Source organism: Poecilia latipinna, unplaced genomic scaffold, assembly GCF_001443285.1.
Source record: "Poecilia latipinna isolate Pla-1442-1.1 unplaced genomic scaffold, P_latipinna-1.0 Scaffold105, whole genome shotgun sequence".
NCBI classification, from domain to species: domain Eukaryota; kingdom Metazoa; phylum Chordata; class Actinopteri; order Cyprinodontiformes; family Poeciliidae; genus Poecilia; species Poecilia latipinna.
Genome location: NW_015112721.1, coordinates 225,929 through 247,225, shown reverse-complemented (window position 1 = coordinate 247,225; position 21,297 = coordinate 225,929). Strand labels below are relative to the sequence as shown.

Sequence of the window (21,297 nt, the reverse complement as noted above, 5' to 3'; positions counted from 1 at the left end):
CAGAAGTAAACATCACCTGAACAGTGAGCTGACCTTTGACACCTTCCTGAAGTTTCAATTATCGGTTCCTTTTTTAAAAATTTTTTTTATAGAAATCTAACTCCAAACTGCTGCAACCCTTCTTCAGACCACATTCATAATCAAAACCATCCTTATTGTGCAACCAAATATTTTCAAAGCACATCTTCTGAAGCTGAAAATCAGAACATTCGCTTGCAGAGCACATCAGCCAAAGTGCTGGAGGTTATTAAAGCCAGAACACAACAATTAACCGTACAGTAAGACGAGGTATATGAACCATGTAAATGAGAGGGAAGGCGATAGAAAACACGCCATTAAGCTGATGGAATGAGGCCAAAGAAAGACTGGACCTCCTTCCCAGCTCACTAGTTAAACCTGCCACAACACGTTCCACATATAAAATGTGCCCTGCGTGAGATTAAAGGTGAAAATTGGAGAAGTTTGTGCAGCTGAAGCAGATGGTGCTTTTTATGGTTGCATAGTGCCATCTGCTGGCATTTTAATGTATATCAAACACCGACGTGGATTACGATGGCTTTTACTTTTCACAAGCGATTCAAGTCTGAAAAAAAAAAAAAAAACTTTATCAGCTCGTCTATGTATTTCCAATTTAAAGTTTCTCTTACATTTTTATGATTACTTTGATGTATTTAGAGTTTTAAATGTGTTTGCTATTACCATGTGAATAAATGGTGATGTTTTAAACGTCAAGATTATTAAGCAGAGGTTGATTTTTGGATACCTTAGAAACATGGAAGCACCAATAAACTCTTCCTATATTTAGGGGTAATTAGGAGTACTTTGTTATTTAAAAAAAAATGCAATTTAGACATCCAAAGAAAGACATGAAAGAATAAAAAAAAATAGTTACAAATTCCACATTTGACAAATTACAATTGAGTTAATATAAATCAGATAAGGATGCAGGTCAGACCATTTTGAGAGCTTTCAGTTTTTTGAAGGTAGTTGTAATTTTCACCCCCAATATTCAAGTTAGGGTTTCATTTCTTCTCCACAGCATTTCGGATTATGCATAATTAATCCACACAACCCCATTTAACAAAAACCTGAAGTTATCAATTTAAGAACAGTAAATGATTATTCTCTGTAATGTTACCCACTTTAAAAGCTCCTGCTTTATAAATAAAACACAGGACACGTTTGAGTCATCACAAATATTCCAACTTTGTTATAAAGTTAAACTTTAATGTATAATATATGACATACTTTACATGGCGGTGGTTAGTCTTAGTGGTCATTACAATGAATAGATGAGATGATCACAAGAAAGTGCACACATTAAGTAGTCGGACTCTGATTTACACATCAAATATTGAATTTCCAATAATATTGTTTCTTTATGTACAACATATTCCTATTCATGTAGATGTGTAACAAAAATATCTATTGAATACAATATTTCAATTAAACAGCAGGTAATAAAAATGTAAGGCATGAAGAGAAAGAAAATGTGACTAAAATGTAACTCCAACCCACGCTGACATCAAGTTATAACATAATTGTTAAGATTTTACATCCCAGCTACTTTAAAGTCAGCACATCCTGCATTAAGGCCCATCATAAAGTACATTCCTTTGCCACTGACGTGTCGCCTGAAGCACAATGTTTACCAACTAAATTAAAGCCTTTTATTGCTTTCCCCAACATCAGTGTTTCTAGATCAAGGGTTAGTAAAGTGCTCTGCATTGTGTAAAATAGCACGGAGTCAGATCTGGAGAAATGTAGAAAGTCCAAGTAAACACGGAAGAAATATGATCCCTGGATGGTGAAGTAATGACAGTACAGAAATTGTTAAGATGACAACATACAAGTGTGGATTACACAGTGAGTCCCATCTGTTATAACTGCAGTAATAATCTGCAATGTGAATCAAAAAGTTGTTGTCTGAATGCATTCGGCTCGTGGTTATGAAATGCTTTGGTCACACATAAATGTTTCAGATCATCGGACCAATCCTCAAATTAGAAAAAAAAGTAATCAAACGCAAAATATAGTTTTCCAAAGTTAATATCACTTAATGAGTAAAAGCTATCCAAACCAATGAGGCCCTTTGTGAAGACATAATTGCTCTCTTGCTAAGTCAGAAATTATTTGTGATTAACGACATTTTTTTTTTTTTTAGGATCTAAGCTGGAAAGGGTTGCAAAAGCCTTTTAAAGCCTTTGTGACTCCAGTAAACCCCAGAGAGAGACATGATCAACAAATGGAGAGACTGGCTTCCCAGAATTATTACCCAGGACGCATTTACCCATCAGTCAGAGCTGATGATTCAACATTAAGAAACATGCTGGACAAAAATAGCATCCGATATGAAACCATGGATGAAAAAGCAAGAAAACCAGCAAGTCTGTCTCATAATTACAAAATAAATAAATAAAGCTATGTGGTCGCAACGATTTTTGTAATATTTTGGGGACAAGCAGGACAAAAGTGAATTTTTTTGGAAGGTGCGGACCACATTACACCTGGCATAAAACTAACAGCATTTCACAAAAAGAACATCATCAAACATGATGGTGATGATCTTGGCTGCTTTGCTGGTTGTCTGGCCATGAACTTCAGACTTTCAGCTCAAGCGCTGCTGGAACAATGATCTAAAGCAAACTAGAATGTCTGCTTAACAATGGCTCAATTTTTAATTTTTTTTTTTCCTTTTGCTGGAAGTGGTTTAGTCCATGTCCGGACTTAAATCTGATTGAGATGTTGTGACGTGATCTTGAAAGCTTCCTGGTTGAAATCCCTTTCAACGTGGAGGCAGCGGATTGGGCTAAAATTCCTCCACAGTGATGTGAAAGACTAATCGCCAAGTTTTCTTCTTTTTTTTTTTTTTTTTCCCCCCTAGTTGGATTAGACAGATTTTCCCCTTCAATAATTGAACTATTATTTCAAAACTGCATTTTGTACTACCTCAAGTTAGCTTTGAGTGATATAAAAGTTGCTTGATGATCTTAAACATTTTTTTTTTGACAAAAAAGCAAGAAAAAATTTGTTTTCCACAGCATGGGATACAAAAGTAAAATAATGAGTGGACAAATCTCCACAAAAGGTCACATGCAGAGGGTGACCTTGATTTAAAGACATGTATTGCTTAGGCTGTGGGTCTGATTGTACTCACTTTACCCAAGAAAGCAGTTCATTTTTAGGAAAATTGTGATTCAGCAAAAAAACTCAAACACTGAGCTGAGTTGATCTTTTGTTTTTTCGTTTTTTCAGGACTTTCTATTTTAAAACAAAGGTCAAAGTTCACCGTTCAAGTAAACATACGATGACAAAGTCACAGTAAAGGTGAAGCTTCCTGTACATGAAAACTAATGCATTGCACACATATTTATAAAAGCAGAAAACGATGACATCATATGGTGAATAACAACTGTTCTCTAATGAAGCACTTGAACATGTAAAACATGATGAGCGTGAAGGCAGACGCGTAAACAAGAACAGAGAAGCTCGGGTGAATGCTGGTGTTGCTTTGTCATTCAGGCAGGGATGACGAATGCAACAAGTTGAAACAATTCGCCACAGTAGAAGAACATCCAGTGTTTACATCAACAACAGGAATAGATCATATCAGAGATAAGCAGACACAGATTGTTTACCTTTAGCTTAACCAAAGCAAGAAGTTATACTGCTCATGAACACGGTCAAATATACTCTAATACAGGCTTTATGGCTTCAGAATAAAGGATTTTTGCACCAAACATTACTCTGTAAAATATCTGAGAATGTTTGCCTAAAATATGCATTTGGTATGAAACAGAAAAGTATGAAAATAGTGCTCCTTTCTTTTTTGTTTAAAACAAAAGTCTTTGGAAGCATTGAACTGAATCATGAACATTTCATTTTATAAATGGAATCTAAACATACAAGTTCTAGTTCCCTCCCATATAGCAACATAACCACATTCATAGATCATCTACTTTTAATTCAAACAGCTGAACATACTGAAAAGCATATGCAATATATTCCATATATAGATGTGCAATATGTCTTGCAAGACTGCTAAACATGAACAACAACCAAAAAAAACTCAGCAGGAAGGTTCAACGATGAATAAACAGATTTTGAGAAGCTGTAAAGTTCAGGAGCTTGTTACATTTAAAAACAGCAATAAATTCAGTTCTGCCTGAAAAGCCCCCTCAGGAACAAGAGTAAAGCATGTTAATTTGTTTTAAACCATACAGGGTTCGTTGCCGTTGTTTCCGTATATTTTCAGATAATTGTCACTCTCCCATTTTTATGGTAATTACCTAAATTAGTTAAGTCTGCACAGGAATAATTTCATAACAAAATATATCAAGATCATAGTACAGCATCACTGCAAATTTGCCTAGTGCAGCACTGTACAAAGTTCCCACCAATTTATAGTGCTATAATATCCACAGAAAGCTGGAGTAAAGCTGAGGAGCACATTAGTTATACAAACAAGAGTCTTCAGATTTTCTCTTAGCAAACTGAGGGTTTTTGGATTACAAACCAGGAAAGACTCAATTATCACCTCAAAAAATAAACAAACTGATTCACGAAGCCTGTGTGATGTGAATTTTGCTATCCTCTAGCGTCTGCTAAAACTCTCAGCAGACATTCATGTGTGGGTCAGATTAAGAGGCAGACTTCCACCTTGGTTGTATTTGTGTCAAAAGAACAAAGAATGGCTGCTTCAACTGACTGGGTTTACAACTTTGTGTTCTGCAGCCATAGCTTCGTATTCTCCCTCCCCCACAATGATTACAATCTGAAACAAAACTTTGAGAAAAAAAAAAAATCCCTACCAGCTATTAAATGAATTAATCTGACACTATCCATTTTTGTGAAGGAACATTGTAAACATGCAGGGCAGAACAATGCCATTTTCCTCTTTTACATTTAAAGTCTGTTGATGATCCACATTTCTAGGGGCTTGTGGTTGTTTTTATGCAAGCATCAGAGCGTAAATGATGTAGGACACGAAAACAAACTATATTACTCTGGCATTTCTTCACAGATGACTGATAGCAGAAATCTGTGACTCAAAATCATTGTTAAAGTCAAGCTACTCAGCACCCTTCATCCGCAGAACTCAATGACAAACGTTCAGGGTGACATCAAATGTACTATTTCAACCAGAAAAAAAGAGCAAACAGAGATAAACTATGGTCCTACTCAACTATCACAGGATATCTTTCTCCAGTTTAAATGCAAACTTTGGTCAATAACGTAAAGTTCTTCTCCTATGTTGGGTGAAATTCTTGTGGAACCCCCCCCACCCCCCCAAATCTTTCTTATACCAGTTGATGTCTCATGAAGTAGGAAAAAATATATATTTTAAAATTACTTTTAAATGAATTTAGTCTTAGCTTTAGTGCCATATTACATATCCTTCATAAACTATAAAAAAAACATGAAGGTGAAAACATTGTGAGGCTACGACAATTAAGATTTTTATATTTTTGTCAAGTAAAAATGTATACATTTTTATTAATAATTTGTATTTCTTTCCATCTTTATACTACTAATAATTTATACTACTTTATACTACTAATATAGCATAAACCAGCAAATACGTTTTATAATTAGCACAAGGACTATAAAAACAAAATGAATTCAGTTGTTTGATATTTAGGTTTTGCAAGTTTACAGAGCACATTTATGTGCTCCAACAAACGGATGTTATATAAAAATGTAAGTTGGAAAACCTTATTAAATATTGTAAAATGATGTGGAAATGTGACATTTCTGTTTCTGTAAACAACGATGATGTTGATAGTTACGTGAACATGATTTGAGTTTTATCAAACAGGATTAGCTGATAAGTTAGTAGATAGACTGTGCAAAAAGTTCAGGTGAATTTATTTTATCGTTCACTGTTTTCTATAATGCCCAAGTTTGATTTTTAACTTCACCTTTAGCAATATTTTTGCATGAATAGAGAAGCTAAACCACTTTTAAAGGGTATAGAAAGATGATGTTATCATTAATCACTGTATTTTAAACATCTATCCTGCATAGACTTACATTTTTTCCAATGACATGCAGACAATCAGTGATTCAGAAGGTTGTAAAACATGAATAGATGGCTGTACAAACTGAAAAAAAAGAAAGAAAAAAAAACATTCGAAATATGTGATATTAGAAAATGGTTGCTACTGGGCACTTGGCTATTAAAGTATGAGGGGAAAAATTGCTTTAACAACTTTTAACCAGATCTGAAAAGGGTTCTTATAACTGAGGTAAATATTTGTAAATAAAAGTTATTTTAAGTACGATGTACCATGTTAGCTCAGAATGGTACCAAAATCTTCTCCAACTTTCAGATGAACTCAGTTCCTAAGGATCAAAACTCACCAACCTCCTGCGATACAGAGGGTTCCATATAATTAACGCCGCAGTCGTAGGAAAAAGGCTGCAGTCTTTACAGATGTAACGTTCTTTAACTCAGTGTCCTGGAGAGTAAACACATCCAGCTTCAAATCGGCACATTGTAATATGATTTCAAACAGCTAATGGTAAAACTAAAATAAAAAAAGATATGTCATTTTAAATAAGGCAAAGAAAACAATATTCTAGTGAAAGAAGGCCAAACGTCTCAAACAGCTACATCTATGTGTTTGAATCCAGCAGACAGATTGATGGTGAAAAGTAAAATCTGAAGTGCAGAGCTTGACAGGGAAAGTGAAAAATTGACATTTATTTTTACTGATTATGTTCAGGGCAAGAGGCCCTGAATGTCTCACTGAACTTAACATTAATGACATAAGATAAAAATAACATTGTCTGACACTAAAACAGTCCAAAGCTTTGGTAATGCATAGTTCTTTCCTGAACGTCTCAGATCGTCAGTCATGAAATCCGTCTTTTCCCAGATTTTAGTTGCAGCAGCAAATTTCAACTGCTGTCAACAAAATAAAGAGCAATGACAATAATAAGGTAATGGCTCTTTTTCCCTCTCAGGCTTGTTCTCTTGCTATTTATTACTAGTTCTTACAGCATTTGCAGTTTTGTTTGTTGTTGTTATTTTGAGAAAATTCCAACCAGAGCAGCAGCTCTTCTCTAAGAGATCTGCATCTTAAGTTGGTACGGGCTCATCGTCATCGTAATCCTCATCGTCATCCACATCGGGCCCCGGGTCGCTCAGGCACCTTAACAGCTTCTGCTGATCTCTGCCGTCATCTTTCCCACTTGTTTTGTAAGCTCTGCTTGAACTTGAAGGAAGGCTCATCGTCAGGCCTTGGTCCTGTACGACCTCATCCAACAGCCTGACGGAGTCTGGAGACTGTGGAGACGCCAGATCAATCTTGATGGTGGGCACGTTTTCTGCACCTGGCTTTACGTAAGCCTGTGAATCTGCAGGCAAAACAATAACATTACTAGGCTATCAACAATATTAGGGTTTTGAAACCGATTACGTACAGTTTTATTATTCAGTCGGCATGCATGAGCTTAGTCAGTTGAGACCAGATGTTTACATACAGTGTATAAAAAGGGCAGTCACGTTTTTCTCACTCCGACGTTAAATTAGACTAAACTTTTCCGACATTAGAGCTTTGATAATTACCAAGTTATTTCAATTTGATAAATGCCAGATAATTTTTACACCTTTGAATGCACTGTAAGGCAACGCTGTGTGACCTCAGAAATATATCAAAAAGAAAAATCAGTCGGTTCACAAGAGGATTTTGCCTAACGACCACAGCTGCATATGGCGGATAAATTATCAGACTTCCAAATGTAAGAACAGGAGGCAGAAAGCTGTGGGAGGAACTAGTGCACTTCACAAGAAAGACATCATCACAAGGAAAGAGCGTTATGTGGAAATATTGAAGCAAATGAAGCAATGTTCTGTAGTGACCCACATAAAAAGCCCTTATCTCAGCTACAAATACAAATTGTGGGAGCTGTAAAGGTCTGCAAGTTGGGCAGTCTACATCACTTCTGACATGAAAAATGGGCTAAAATTCTGATTCAAGTAATAGTTACAATTTCAAAGGCAATTCTACCAAATGCCTAGGAAAGGCATGTCAACTTTATCTTTCAATTTAAAGAATGCTATTAAAATAATAATAATAAAAAAAAAACAACACAAAAATCTCTCTCACTATTAAGGTATTTATCAAATAAAAATATTGTTGGCAACCTTTGCTTAACTAAAACAGGTTATGTGAAGTTAGACCAGAAAAGCCTGGGTGTCTTTTCATACAGTGTTACGTTAACATCTGGTTTTAGCGGTAATATGCAAAGGGAGAAAAATATGAACTACATGTAGAGGTCATAATGTCACTCGTCTAATTAGACACTTTTGCAGTTCAGCAAATGCTGAGCACAGCAGCTATCAATGCAAAATAAACACATGCTGGTACTATTCTACTGTGTTTAAGCTTATAGAGACACTGCTGAAGCTCCTCATACACAACATGCTGCTAATTAGAGCCTACCTACATATCTTAATTAATAATGAAGAAATAAAAGCATGCAGATTAGAGTTGCTGTTGGCACATCTGTCCTTCAGAGGACTACGCTTTACTCTACATACCTGATGACTGTTTGTTTCCTTTTTTCTGCTGAGCAGGTATGAAATCAGTATTTCTGCCTAAAATGAAACCAAACTCTGGTTTAAATGCCGGCTCGCAAATGCAAACATGTTTCCATCAGAGGAGTCGGGGGAGGGGAGGGACATTAGCACAGTTTGTAGCACATACAGCGGTGTGAGAAAGTATTTGGCCCCTTCCTGGTGTTCCATTTTTAAGTTTGTCACACTTCTGTGTTTGAGAGCATCAAACACATTTAAATATTAGCCAGACACAAGTAAACATAAAATACAGCTTTCAGGGTTTCTGCAGGTTTTACCAACTCAATTAAGACCTCTTAAGATGAATTTTTGTACAGAATGAACACATCATTACATGGATTGGCACTGAGGTTCTTTGAATGTTGGTGTGGGGTATTTTGTGAACTCTTTCCTAGTTTATTTCATGTATTTCTTTCATGATGTCAAGCTTTTGAGGCTCTATTGGCGTACTTCACTTTGTCAGAAAGGTCCTATTTAGGTGGTGTTTTGATTGAGAACAGGTGTGGTAGTTATCAGGCCTGGATGTGGCTAGAGAGAGGGAAATCAGGTGTGATAATCTATAGCCAAGTTATATTTTAACAAGGGACTGGACAGAAGGCAATCACTTTTTCACATAGGGCCAGGTAGGTTAGGATTTTTCCTTCCTTAATAATAAACACCTTCATTAAAAAAAAACAGCATTTTATGTTTAGCTGTGTTGCCTTTGACTAGTATTCTAATTAGTTTGATGTTCGGAAACACTAAAGCATGAAAAGCATGCAAAACCCAGAAAAGGCAAATCAGGAAGGAAGGGAAACAACTCCACACCACTGTATTAATATGCATCTCAATGAATTAGAATATCATCTAAATGTATTTCTGTGGTACTTCAGTTCAACAAGTAAAAATGACTATATTGCAAGAGTCTCCCAACCAGTCATTCAGAGCTACTGTCCAGCAACTTTTAGACACATTCCTGTTTCTACAAACTCAAATCACATAATTAGCTCATTACCAGTCCTCTTCAGAAAATGATGTGGTGCTGAAGAGTCAAGTTGGATGAGTTGGAGCAGGGATGCATCTAAAAGTTGGAGTACCCTGTCTCAAGGGGAGTGGGGTTAGACATCCCTGTTTTGTAGAGTGTATTTTATATGCAGAGTGTAATATTTTTAGTGTTATTTTTGGTTAATTTTGCTGATTTTGGTTTGCAGAAAATTAAAAGTTAAACTACAACATTACATAAAAATCAATACAATAGTTTGTAGACTCAACATTTGGTTGAGGACTTATTTTGCATGACTTATTGTATTAATACAACGTGGCCTTTGTTGCATTAATAGTGTCCTTCTGGTCATCTGCATTGTTGGTTCTGCCATCTCTTACCTTCCTCTTGTAAACACTCCATAGATTCTCTACGAGGTTTAGGACAGGTCATTTTGCTGGCCATTCATGCATGATGGCTTGCCAGTAAATTCTGCATTAGTGAATCTGTCCTTATTGTACAAACTCTTATTCACATTTCTTTGTGACAATCTGTTTCCATTCTTCTACTCTACCAGTGTGGGAAGGTGCCATGTCCTACTGGGACATGGGATCAGGTTCTTCATCAAGCCTGTCAGCCTAGGCGGAAGCATAAAATGCTAACAAGTTTTCAGGTAGATGGAGTCATTGACTGTAGACTTTAGAAAATACAGTGGAAGGCTGTCTTATTATCCTTGCTCATGAAGAATTTGTACTGCACCTTTTTCCTCCACTATGTCCATTCTATTAATATGTTTGGATACAGCATTCTGATTAGCAAGCTCCTTTGACAGTGACCTTAAACTTTATTTTATTTTCACTTACTGAAATAATTTAATCTTCTGATATTTCCATTTATTGAGATGCACTTGTATTGATTTTCAATTACTGAAAAATACACACATAAAATCTATCTGATCCGTCCGGGTTCTATTACAGGGGAAAAGTTTGTCTTGGGTTTTAAGTGAGATCAGACACTAAGAGGTTAAATCCATTACGCTTCTGTGTTTAGTTGATGCATCTATTTACCTGAAGCCATCCTGGCTCTGCTCATAGTTGGGGAGCCCTGGGAACGAGGGACGGTCAGGTAGTTGGTCATTTGTTTTAACTGCAAAGACAGAAAATAACTCCATTTTACAAGAATATTTAAGACATAAACAGCTGTGTCAGTATTGCACAAAGCTTACATAGAACAGCAATGAGAAAATAACATTCTGGCTCACTCAGTTTCCAGGAAACTTAATCCCAACTCACAGTGTTCAGTGCCTCACCATTGACTCAATCAGTATCTTTATTAAACAGAATTGAATTTGATGTTTTGCTTTATGGGAGCCTGCAGAAATCCTCCACAGTCCTCAGTGACTTCTAGCACTTTTAATTTATCCTAAAAAGGAGTCAATTTCCTTTTGCAATTACAAGCTGACGAAACGGAAGAAAATGTATGACTGCTCATCTGAGAGAATAAATTAGCACCTCTTTGAGTCAGAAAAAAAATCAATTTGGTAAATTCAGAATTGACTCTAATTAAATCATAAATCATGCTTTTTTTTGGCTGCATCAGTTTAACTCCTCATAGCTGCTCTCACACAGAGTCTGTATATTTTCAGTAATTTTCTTTAAGCTCATTGACAGATAGCATTAGATGATTTATGAGATGAAGTTTTACATACCTTCCAGTCCAGCTCCATCATCCTCCTCTTTTTTAAGATTAAGTCATCAAATCCCTCCTCATCAGGATCAACCACCAGAGTATGCCTGTTGTAGGACTGCAACTGAGAAACAAAAAGCATAAAAAGTTCATATGCAGTGACTGGTACGTTTGAAACTAGTTATATAGTCGCATTTTTGCGTAAACAAGTAATCATGACAGCTACCCTCTGTCGGGTCTTCTGAAGGTTGGTCCTGAGGATTTGTCTGATCTCTTCCTCTCGACCTTTGGTCAGCTGTGGAAGAGCTCTTTCTGAAGGTCGAGCAGAAGGAGGAGAGTGGATCTTGGGCTGAATGTTCCTAACGGCAAAGAACAATCAGAGATGTTGTTTTCTTGTCTGGTGCAAAAATAGCTGGTCATCATGTTTGCGTTTGTTCGTCACGTTTGTAACTAACTGAACAGAGATGATCAGTGCAGAACAAGAAGAAATCTGCCAAATGTTCACTCATATTAAGGATGCAAAAAATTTATGTTAAGTCAATGGATCTAAAACGAATAGGCTGAGTGTTTCACATTATTTAAGGTATTTGTTTTTACAAATAAAATGTTTGTTTTCTTATTTCTAATATAAAAAGGCTTAGGAAGTAAAATGAAAAATTAGCAGAATGTGGCAATTTCTTTATCTGATCAATCCATTCCTAATTAGAATAATCGATAGAATAACTGATTTCCAAAATAATCGTGAGTTGCAGCCCTAAACCTTAGCTGAAGAATTGATCAAACATTTCAGAGCTAATTTAAGTAACCACAGTCTGTAGTACTCACTGCATGGAAACAGTGGAAGGGAAGGTAGAGTTGAGCTTAGATCCCCCTCCGCTCTCCACCATCTGAATAGCATTCTTCATCTCCAGTTTGTGGTAGAAGGCAATGAGCTGTGGTTCTTTGGAACGATCACCTGCGATCAGTATCTTCTTCACATATTTCTTGTTAAAGCGGTTCAGCCTGAGAGGAGAATTGCAGTGACGAATAAACAACAACAAAACGGAAAAAAGGTCATTCTTGTCAAAGAGTTATCTTTCTTTAGGATGAAAATACTAAAATCCAACCAAAATTTTAGATCCATAGTTTTTTTATGTTACCTCACGTTCACTTTTAGTGAAGTACCTGTACAAACTTTTCCAAAATGTACATTTCCACATTCCGTATCACTTTTTGGGTCATTTCTAAAATCCAGTGGAAATGGTTTACTTTAAATGTCAAGCAAAATTGTACCAAGATCATGTTTTTCCAGTCGTGATCCGTATCTCATGACAGCAGAGGGTTGGAATGTAAACAGACCAGCAAATAGAGAGCTTTTTTTTTGTCACAGCTCTTTCTTCATCGCAACAAACCAAAGCAGCGCCCATCTTGTTGGCCCTAATAACTCATCTATGCAATTCCTGACAATAGGAGCAGTCAGTGGAAAGCAACAGAACTTTCAGGCTTTTCCTTTTGAAAATAATTTGGAGGGAAATGTATAAACAAAAAGGGTCACATCACTCTCAGGTTTTTTAAACTACATAGTAACTATAATAGCAATATATATTCCAGGTACAGTCTTTGCTCCAGTTAAAGTACATACTTGTTTTTCCAGTGGTGATGTCCATAGTGTCCACAGATATCCTCAATCCCAGTCAGCAGGTGGTCAAGGAACTGAAAACAGATGTGAACAAAGAAAGAAAAGTGATCAGACTACCTCCCCTTCATTAATAGGGATGATTTGTATGGGTTGCAAAAGATTCTAAGCAAACTTAAAGTATAATGTGGAAACATTTGTATTTTGCCATTTCTTTGAGAGAAGGTGTTATAAGTAACTATTCATATTTTATTTAGCTGCTTCTTGTAGTTCTTGGATTAGCACTGTTGCCTTCACTAACAATACAAATATCTGGGCACATCAAGTTTAACATCCGCAGTCAGCGGTCTTTAAAATAAAATCTATGAGAGGAAGTGAACAGCAGCAGTTGCTGCCAGGTGATTGATTGGAGCAGCTTTATTAACAGGAGTGGAATTCCTGCTTACACAACCAGAGAAATGTAAGAACTGATTTGTTGTTTAGACTGTAGCCGACCCATAGATTGGCCCGGTGCTCTGACTAAGCCCGGACATGACAGTTTGACAGCTGGTGTTGCTATAGTAACAAGTCATTAAGTAGAACCACTCTATATACTTCTACTTTGGCTGAGGAAAATTATAAATATACAGACTGGACCATGCTGTGGCGGTGAAGAGTCATCTGTAAAAGTGTTGCCACTACACAACTAAGAGATCAATGCACTTTTATAATTCTAGCATCAAACTGGCTTTGTTTAGAACAATTACTCTACTTTTGGAATATTTCCTCAAAAGTGTGGTTGAAGAATCAGACTGGATATTAAGTTCAACGTACCACTGCAAAATACATCATACCGCCATGATAAACATTTCTGAAAAATATGCATCATGCTTGAGAAGACATGCACTAGTAGCTCACATCATTTACTGTAAAAATAAGAGTAGATAAAGACTAGTTAGAAGTCTGGATGGCAGTCTGTTTAGATCTTTTTCCACACTGTGGGGTTTGTGCAACTCTCGCCTCCCTCTAATCTCTTCTGGTTTACACTGAAGGAGCCATTAGAACCGTCTGCCCCTCTTGCCTCGAGCAGTGGTGACTCATCACTGAGCCCCTAGAGAGTGTGTGTATGTGCATGCGAGTGTGCTGTGGGTGTCCAGACTTGTGTAGTTATGTTGCAACCTCAAAAACATTCAGTACTGAAGACGTAAACAAAATGCTTAAACAAAGCGCTAAGCACAGAGATACTAATAATGGAACAGAATGAGACAAGAAAATCAGTAATTGTTAAAAAAAAATTCTGAAATGGTTTTCAATGAACAGACATGGAGTACCGCTACACAGCCACTGGGTGGAGGCAAGGCTCAACATTTGACTGAGTAAATTACATCAGAGCTTCCTGAAAGAGCTGATGAATGTGTCAGTTTGTTCCATATATGGATGCATCTGAATGTGTACTTGAAAGTGGAAACGGAACATGCTCTAGTCATTCCAATGGAAAAAAAAAAACAGAGAAGAGCTGGCTCTTCATAGGCCGTACCCGGGTATGGATCTCCTCATTAATGGAGCGCTTCGCCTCATGTTTCTTCTTCACTGCCAACAGCTCCACCAGGGGTTTAATGGTCATACCCTTGAAGGAGGTGAGAAGAACAAACCATTATTGATGTGAAATCCCTCCTAATCTTTTGCAACGACAGAAATAGACTGTTATCATCAGTGCTTTTGAATTGTGATAATGTTATCTCTCCAGTATTTTTATTATCTGTTTTGGCATTAATGTAATGTAGAACAAATTATTTTAATGCCACTTTGATGTCGTCCAATTCATTAATCAGGGTACAGATAACTACAGTAGAAATGCACAGAGAAATTGGATGGTGAATATAACCTATTGATTTTACATGGGTTGTACAATAAAAGTGGGATCTTTTTCATCAGTGAGCAGCCTTCACTTAAAAGCAAAAAAAAAAAAACACTCGATGATGTGGAAGACTGGAAAGTGAGGTCTCAGAGCAACCCTGGGTTCAGCATCAATGCAGCTACTGCTCATATGTACAAGCTGCATAAAAGGACTTCTGATAGCAAATGTAAAGATTTGTGAACAAGTACCTTTATTGTTTAAATGCAAATTAGAGATAATTACATTGTTATTGTCTTGTGTTGCCAATAGCACCTGAACAATTAGCAAATCCCACTGGCTTCCTGACTTGCAATCAGAACGCAAACAACTCAGGGTGGTGAAACCAACCCCATTATATGATGCTGCTTCTTTTGACAATTAAAAGACTGTTATTGACAGGTAAATCTGTCAATTGTAGTTAAATAATAACTTAAGAGTTGTGCAACACTGACTTATTTTTCTCACTCACAAACAGCATAACATCATCTCTGGTCCTAATAGAAACAGTGACTATTCATAGAAAGAATTAACGAGCACGTAAAGAAGTATCCTGATGTTGGGCAACTTCCAGAGCACAAACAGAAGCCATGCCAATCCTAAATCTCATTAATATGGAGGGAAAGACGGGTCTGTTTGTGTATCTTTGTTCCTGTCTGCAACTATATGCTTGACTGTTTGCTTCTCTGACTTAAAGAGATTAAGCCAAATGTCTGCCTTATTCCGACAGCATGAAGAGGATGACAGCACATTGCAGCTTTTTCATAATGAGAGTCTACATCAAAACCTGTCATTTTATAATGATTACAAAAATCAGAGGAATGACCAGTAAGACAGAAAAGTGATTCAGACTCAATAAGCAAGCAAAATGGTTTATTAAAAAAACAAACAAACAAACAAAACAAAAAACAAACACTGAATAGATAAGCTGATCAGCAAGGGCAAAGATTTAAAATGTAATAAAAAAAACAAAACAAAAAAACATTTCAGCTAATTCAAATAACGTCCCAAACTCTCACATCCTCATCAGTAAATGTCACAGCATAAATAAAATGTCAGCAAATACACATTTAGCTGTGAGCTTCAAGTAGTGAGGACATGAGGCCACTGGTGCAGGGGAAAAATTCAAAGTAGATGAATAAATGCAAATGTGCTGTGCCAAAAGTTCTTTTGCAAACCAAAATGTTTGCTGATCACTGATACAGGTGATGCAAGAAAGTGATTATCTGGCAACACGAGAAATAATTAAAAAGCTGAAAGAAAAATGCAGTTTGAGCAGCTTCTTTAAAGTTAATGTGGGCTTATAGAAAAATCGCTTCGGTATATTCACCTGAACAAAGACGGTGAAGAAAATAACAGTGATGATGGCAGTCAGGAAGATCTTCTTGTGTTCCGAGTGCAGAATGAAGCCCAGGGAAAAAGCAATGGCACCTCGCAGTCCACCATAGGCTATAATGAACTGATCTTTGGTGGTCAGCTTGACGATCCGGAACTTGTTAATTATATACGTAAGACCCACCACGCCTGAAATAAAGATGAAAAAAGAAGAGGAGCCAAAATAATGTACCATCATTTAGCTGACTTTATACACCTAATGCACATCAAAAAGCCTCCTTTCATGTTGGAAAAATCTGCAAGGAAATCCTCACTGTTGACGTTTCTTTTTGAGAAAAAACAACAACAAAAAAAACAGAGATTTGGAGCTGACCTATGACTCGTGCAACCAGACACAGGACGACAGTCGATGTGAGGAAGACCCAGTTCCAGTGGTGTTCTCCTTCCACTGTGGCCACACCCAGAAAGATGAAGATCAACGTCTCACTGACGCTGCTCCACATTTTGAGGAAGTACTTGATAGTGGTGTGGGACTTGTGCGATATATTAGCTTCTACGTAGGGTCGCATCACTGCTCCACATGCTATTAACCTGGAGAAAGAGGAAAAAAAAAGTGGAAATCTTGTGTCAGCAAAAGTAATAAAAAAAATGAGTGGATGCATGTATATTGCTAAATGTTTTCTGACTCAGACATTAAACGTTTTATTTAAAAGAAGAGACTGCTGTCTGGAACAGTGCTGCAATTACTAAGCTTGAATTTCACAAGACAGATTACTTTGACATAGATGTACTCATCCTCATTTGGTAGCCACTTCTGCTTCTGCCCACATTCACGCAACGCAATGACTTATCAAAAATCTGAAGGCCAAAAGCAACGGCTGCATAAATATGCCACAAGCTGCTGCAGCTGTTCAAGATTTACTGCCATTCCTTCCTACTGGGAATATTGATTTGACTTTCAAAGTTTTAGAGAAATGAAAAAAGGAAGTTGATTTATTTCTCTTTTTAAAAAAAGAGTAAAACGATATCATTGCAGTTAGCATAAGACTGCTCTGAGCAGAAAAAAGAAAAAAATGAATTTGTTGTCCTTGAAGCTAGAAATATATTATTCTTTTTGAGTGAAAGGATGACGTAGTATCTCAACAACTTCTGTCACCATCTTAAAAAAGATAACAAATCACTGCGTACCGCAGGAGGTGATTAAATGCCACCTCGGAAAATGAGGATGTGTTCATAAAACCAGCCATGATCTATGCAGAAGTAGATAAACAGAAAAAAAAAAACTATTTAAATATTGGGTAAAATAAATAGCCTTATAAGAAGGCAAAGTATGACTGAAATACTACTGCAGTTGAAAGGCTGCCCATAGATCAGGACATTTCATCACTGTGCTAAGAATTATTAGAAATCCTTGAAAAAAACCCGAGACCCTTCACGGTGCATCTTTGTGTCTTGTTAGTTTGCCATTTTTAAATTAGTGGTGCACCATAGTCTTAAATTTAAATGATAAACAATTTAAAAACTTTTAATTTATCTATGCTGAAACCATTAAATCAAATTTAACTGCATTGATATTCTCTTAGTTCGTTTTATGATTTGAGTGGATTCTAAATGTGATCAATATTATACATTATGTTTTTAGATCCATTAACTGATGACTTAATTTGGATTTAACAGAAGTGCAAATAATTGATATTTATTTTAACTGTATTTTTTTTTTATTTGTTGTTTTTCAGGTTCTATACTTGTAGGTGTAAGTATTGTCAGCAATGTCTTCCAGTACATTTCCTGTCAACTTAACATCTTTTAATACAAAACCACGGTGGACCATCTCACTGACCTGACCACCAGGCTTAGCAAGTTTTCTGGGGAAAACCCCAATAATGTGACCATGGATCTTATTTTCATTTCATTTCTTTAGAAGACTAACAAACTAGATTTATGCTCCCAGGTAGCTCAACAAGTTACACAGATAAAAAAATAATTCAGTAATAGAAATTAAATTTAACGTATCTGGGTAAAAACCAATAATTCTTCACCGAACAGATCAAGTAGAAGTTTCTCTTTAAAGCTCTTTTAAGAGAAATGTATAAAAATACTGAAAGCTAAGATTACCAAGATTGAAGGTTCAAATAAAGACACACAGAAATGCATAATTAAATTAAAAAAAAAACTTTTCTGACACACACACACGCACACACACACAGGAAACATGGGAGAGGTTCAAAGCAGTACCGACGTAGGTGCGTTTTACGAAGTTGCATTAACCCTGCGGGAGGGTTAAAAAAACAAAGAGAGAAAGATTGTACTTTGGCACGTCCCTCATCCACAACTTACGACATGATGCCTGAAAGGTGGAACACCTCTGCCGACAGGTAGGCCATGTAGCTGTAGAGGAACACAAAGAGAGGCTCGATGACCCGAGTGTGGGAGGTGAAACGAGACGTGAAGGCAGCCAGGATCCCATAGAAGGCTCCAACCAGGACGCCGCCCAACGCAACAATGAGGAATGAGACGAGTCCCAGGATGGCGTCCACAGCCGACACCGAACCAGATTCCATAAACTCCTCAAAAAGATGGTAGAGTACCTAGAAGGGCAAAGGACAATGGCGTTGGGAGTAAATAGAGGAAAAGGATAAAAACAAACAGAAAAAAAAAAAAAACAGCTGAGAAAACAAAAATCCAAAGAACAGGCATGAGAAACCACAACAAACACACATAAAACATAAATTATATTATTAATTGTACTATCAAAGTGCATAAATTTGAACAGAAATTCACAAAAAGTATATTACAACATAGAGCAACATAGAATCAGCCACATAATAAGTCTCATGTAGTCATAGTTTGTATCGAGTTCATAAAAATATACTTTAGTATCCTATAAAAGCTATCCACAAGCTACTAGCTTAGCATTTCACAATGTAAAAGCTCTTGCAGCAACAGACAAGATATAACACTCTTTCTCTACGCGAGACTGTGCTGCCAAATCAGAGATAAATTGGATACCTGGAGACAATAGTGATGATGGAATGAAAGTAATGTACAGGAGGGATAAAACTGGATGCCATTGAGCACAATTCATAGGAAAGGTATTTATTGTACAAGTTGGTGTTAAAAATACCCGTCTGTGTTATAAATGTGTGCTTTTAATAGCTATTATTCAAGTATGTTAAGTTACTGAGGATATGAATTGATTTTGTTCCAGTGTTTTCAGTTGTCAAAAGTTAGACAAACCATTGTCAGTGAATAAACTATTATCCCCGTTGTCAAGATTAATTGTGCAGGGTTTTCTGCTTTCACCCTTAACTGAAAATTTTAATGCTTTGTATGTTCATTTGTTGATGTGCATCTAACAAAAATCTTTACTCTAACTATGACCACTTACCACAGTTACAGCATCGTTCAGCAGCGATTCGCCGAACACCAAGATGTGCAACAGCTCGTTTATGTGAATCTCTTCAAAGACAGCGAGCACAGCAACAGGATCCACAGCAGAGATGATCGAGCCAAACAGCAGACAAGGCAGAATCCCAATGTTGCTTAGATCGATTTCACTGTACTTGTCTTGTGCGATCTGACAAACCGCATAGATGAGACCTCCGACAAAAAAGGCGTTCCATAAAGTTCCCACAACAGCAAACATCAGGATTGTGCCAATGTTTTCCACAAATGGTCGGATAGGCAAGAAGTACCCAGCATCCAGGATGATGGGGGGCAGGAGGCAGAGGAAAAAAATTCGGTCGCTTAGGACTGGTGGGACCTCATCTCGAGCTAGCTTGAGGATTCCTCCGACTAGCAGGCCGACAGATATTAGCAGGCAGCTCTCTGGCACGACATTTGATAGACGAGGAATCAGATGGAAACCTGACGTAGAAAGGAAAAGAGCAAATAATTATTTCAAATCCGTTTGTGGTCATTTCTGACATAAAGTGTTTCAAAAAACTATCACATTGGCATACAAAACTTTGTTAAAAGCAGTAGCTCAGTGTTCATTTCTAGCAGTAGAGACTATAAAAAAAAAGCATTTGTTATATCAGACTCTAATGGTAAACATAACTGTGTTCATCTCTTAACTGAAAAAACTGAGACAACAATGTAAGAAAAGTGTTTCATAGCCACACCTGACTCCACAATATGTCAGGTGTGGCTAGAAAGGCCACAGCAAATAAATATTGTAATAAAAATTAAAATGCTTACAACGCTTGTAAGAGCTGGACAAGAACTGGTCATTTCACATAACCTAAATTAGCATCTCTGAATAGTTGACAAAAACCCAAATTTTTATCTTCAAAATGACCTGGAAGCCTTTCATTTATTTCTGTTACTTTGTTTAAATAAATCTTACAACAAAAATAAGCTGTAAAATAAAATATGGAATAATACATACATTTTGGCTTCGTTAGATTTAGCTGCAGACTGTAAAACGTATATTAGAAAATGCTAATGTTCTGCGATGAAAATGTTTCATGGACATGCAACGAGAAGAGAAACATGCCAGAGCTTGCTCTCTGTTTAGTGTCACCATTTACCTGACAGAACAAATTCTCTGCACGTAAAGTTGTAAACAGTGAAATATAAATGTGCTGAAAAGATCACGATGACTTATGCAATCTTGAAGGTCGAAAGGATGTCAACTAAAAACTAACAGACCACACGAGAGAATCATAAAACTGACAGACATGTCCAGCTGCATTTGAAATATATTAGCTGAGCACTCATTAGAAAAAAATCTGAGAGAAATAAAAAGAAAAACAATCCTAAAATCTGCTTGCCTTTTTTAATTATGACATAATACACTTATGCAAGTTCCTGCTAATTGAAATCTCTTTTTTTTGCCTCGGGCAGAGAAGGCTTGGTTCACAGCACAAGCATGTCTGAAGTCTCCAGGCAGCTCAAGCCACCACAAGCAGAAAGTCTGATCTCCTAAGTGAGAAAAAGTTTTTTCCCATTGGAAGTTTATCCTTTACATTTTAACAATGGTGATCCAGACAGAGTTGGTTTCACATGAAGCCCCACACACCAAAAGTGTGTGTTAGTCTGGTCTGTCTGACCAGCAACATATAAAAAGGTGACAAGTGAGGTCCAGCGAGTCGGCCGGCTATATTTACTGTACACTGCTGCCACACAGGTATGTGTCAAGCTGAATGCTTGACACAAAACAAATGTCACTGTAACAAATGTCTCCACGGAAAGATGAACAAGCTCACAAGTGACAACACTTTCATCAGAGACAAACTGAT

At 36.8% G+C, this 21,297-nt stretch overlaps 1 protein-coding gene across 3 annotated transcripts in view; it reads right to left on the bottom strand.

Annotated features, from left to right (window-relative positions):
- Nucleotides 1-5,881: 5,881 nt before the first annotated feature.
- The window catches only part of slc9a1a (solute carrier family 9 member A1a), a 28,324-nt gene continuing 12,908 nt past the window's right edge, over nt 5,882-21,297 (bottom strand). For 2 of the 3 annotated variants that reach the window (XM_015027713.1, XM_015027711.1), the window contains 12 exons: nt 19,443-19,921; nt 18,392-18,642; nt 16,428-16,645; nt 16,050-16,243; nt 14,363-14,452; nt 12,853-12,923; nt 12,057-12,233; nt 11,458-11,590; nt 11,254-11,355; nt 10,613-10,691; nt 8,549-8,605; nt 5,882-7,362 (listed from right to left, as the gene is read on the bottom strand). In XM_015027713.1, the coding sequence (XP_014883199.1) occupies nt 7,085-7,362; nt 8,549-8,605; nt 10,613-10,691; nt 11,254-11,355; nt 11,458-11,590; nt 12,057-12,233; nt 12,853-12,923; nt 14,363-14,452; nt 16,050-16,243; nt 16,428-16,645; nt 18,392-18,642; nt 19,443-19,921 (2,129 nt within the window). In that variant the 3' untranslated portion in view covers nt 5,882-7,084. The remainder of the gene's footprint in view (nt 7,363-8,548; nt 8,606-10,612; nt 10,692-11,253; nt 11,356-11,457; nt 11,591-12,056; nt 12,234-12,852; nt 12,924-14,362; nt 14,453-16,049; nt 16,244-16,427; nt 16,646-18,391; nt 18,643-19,442; nt 19,922-21,297) is intronic. The other variant, XM_015027714.1, reaches the window with a different exon arrangement.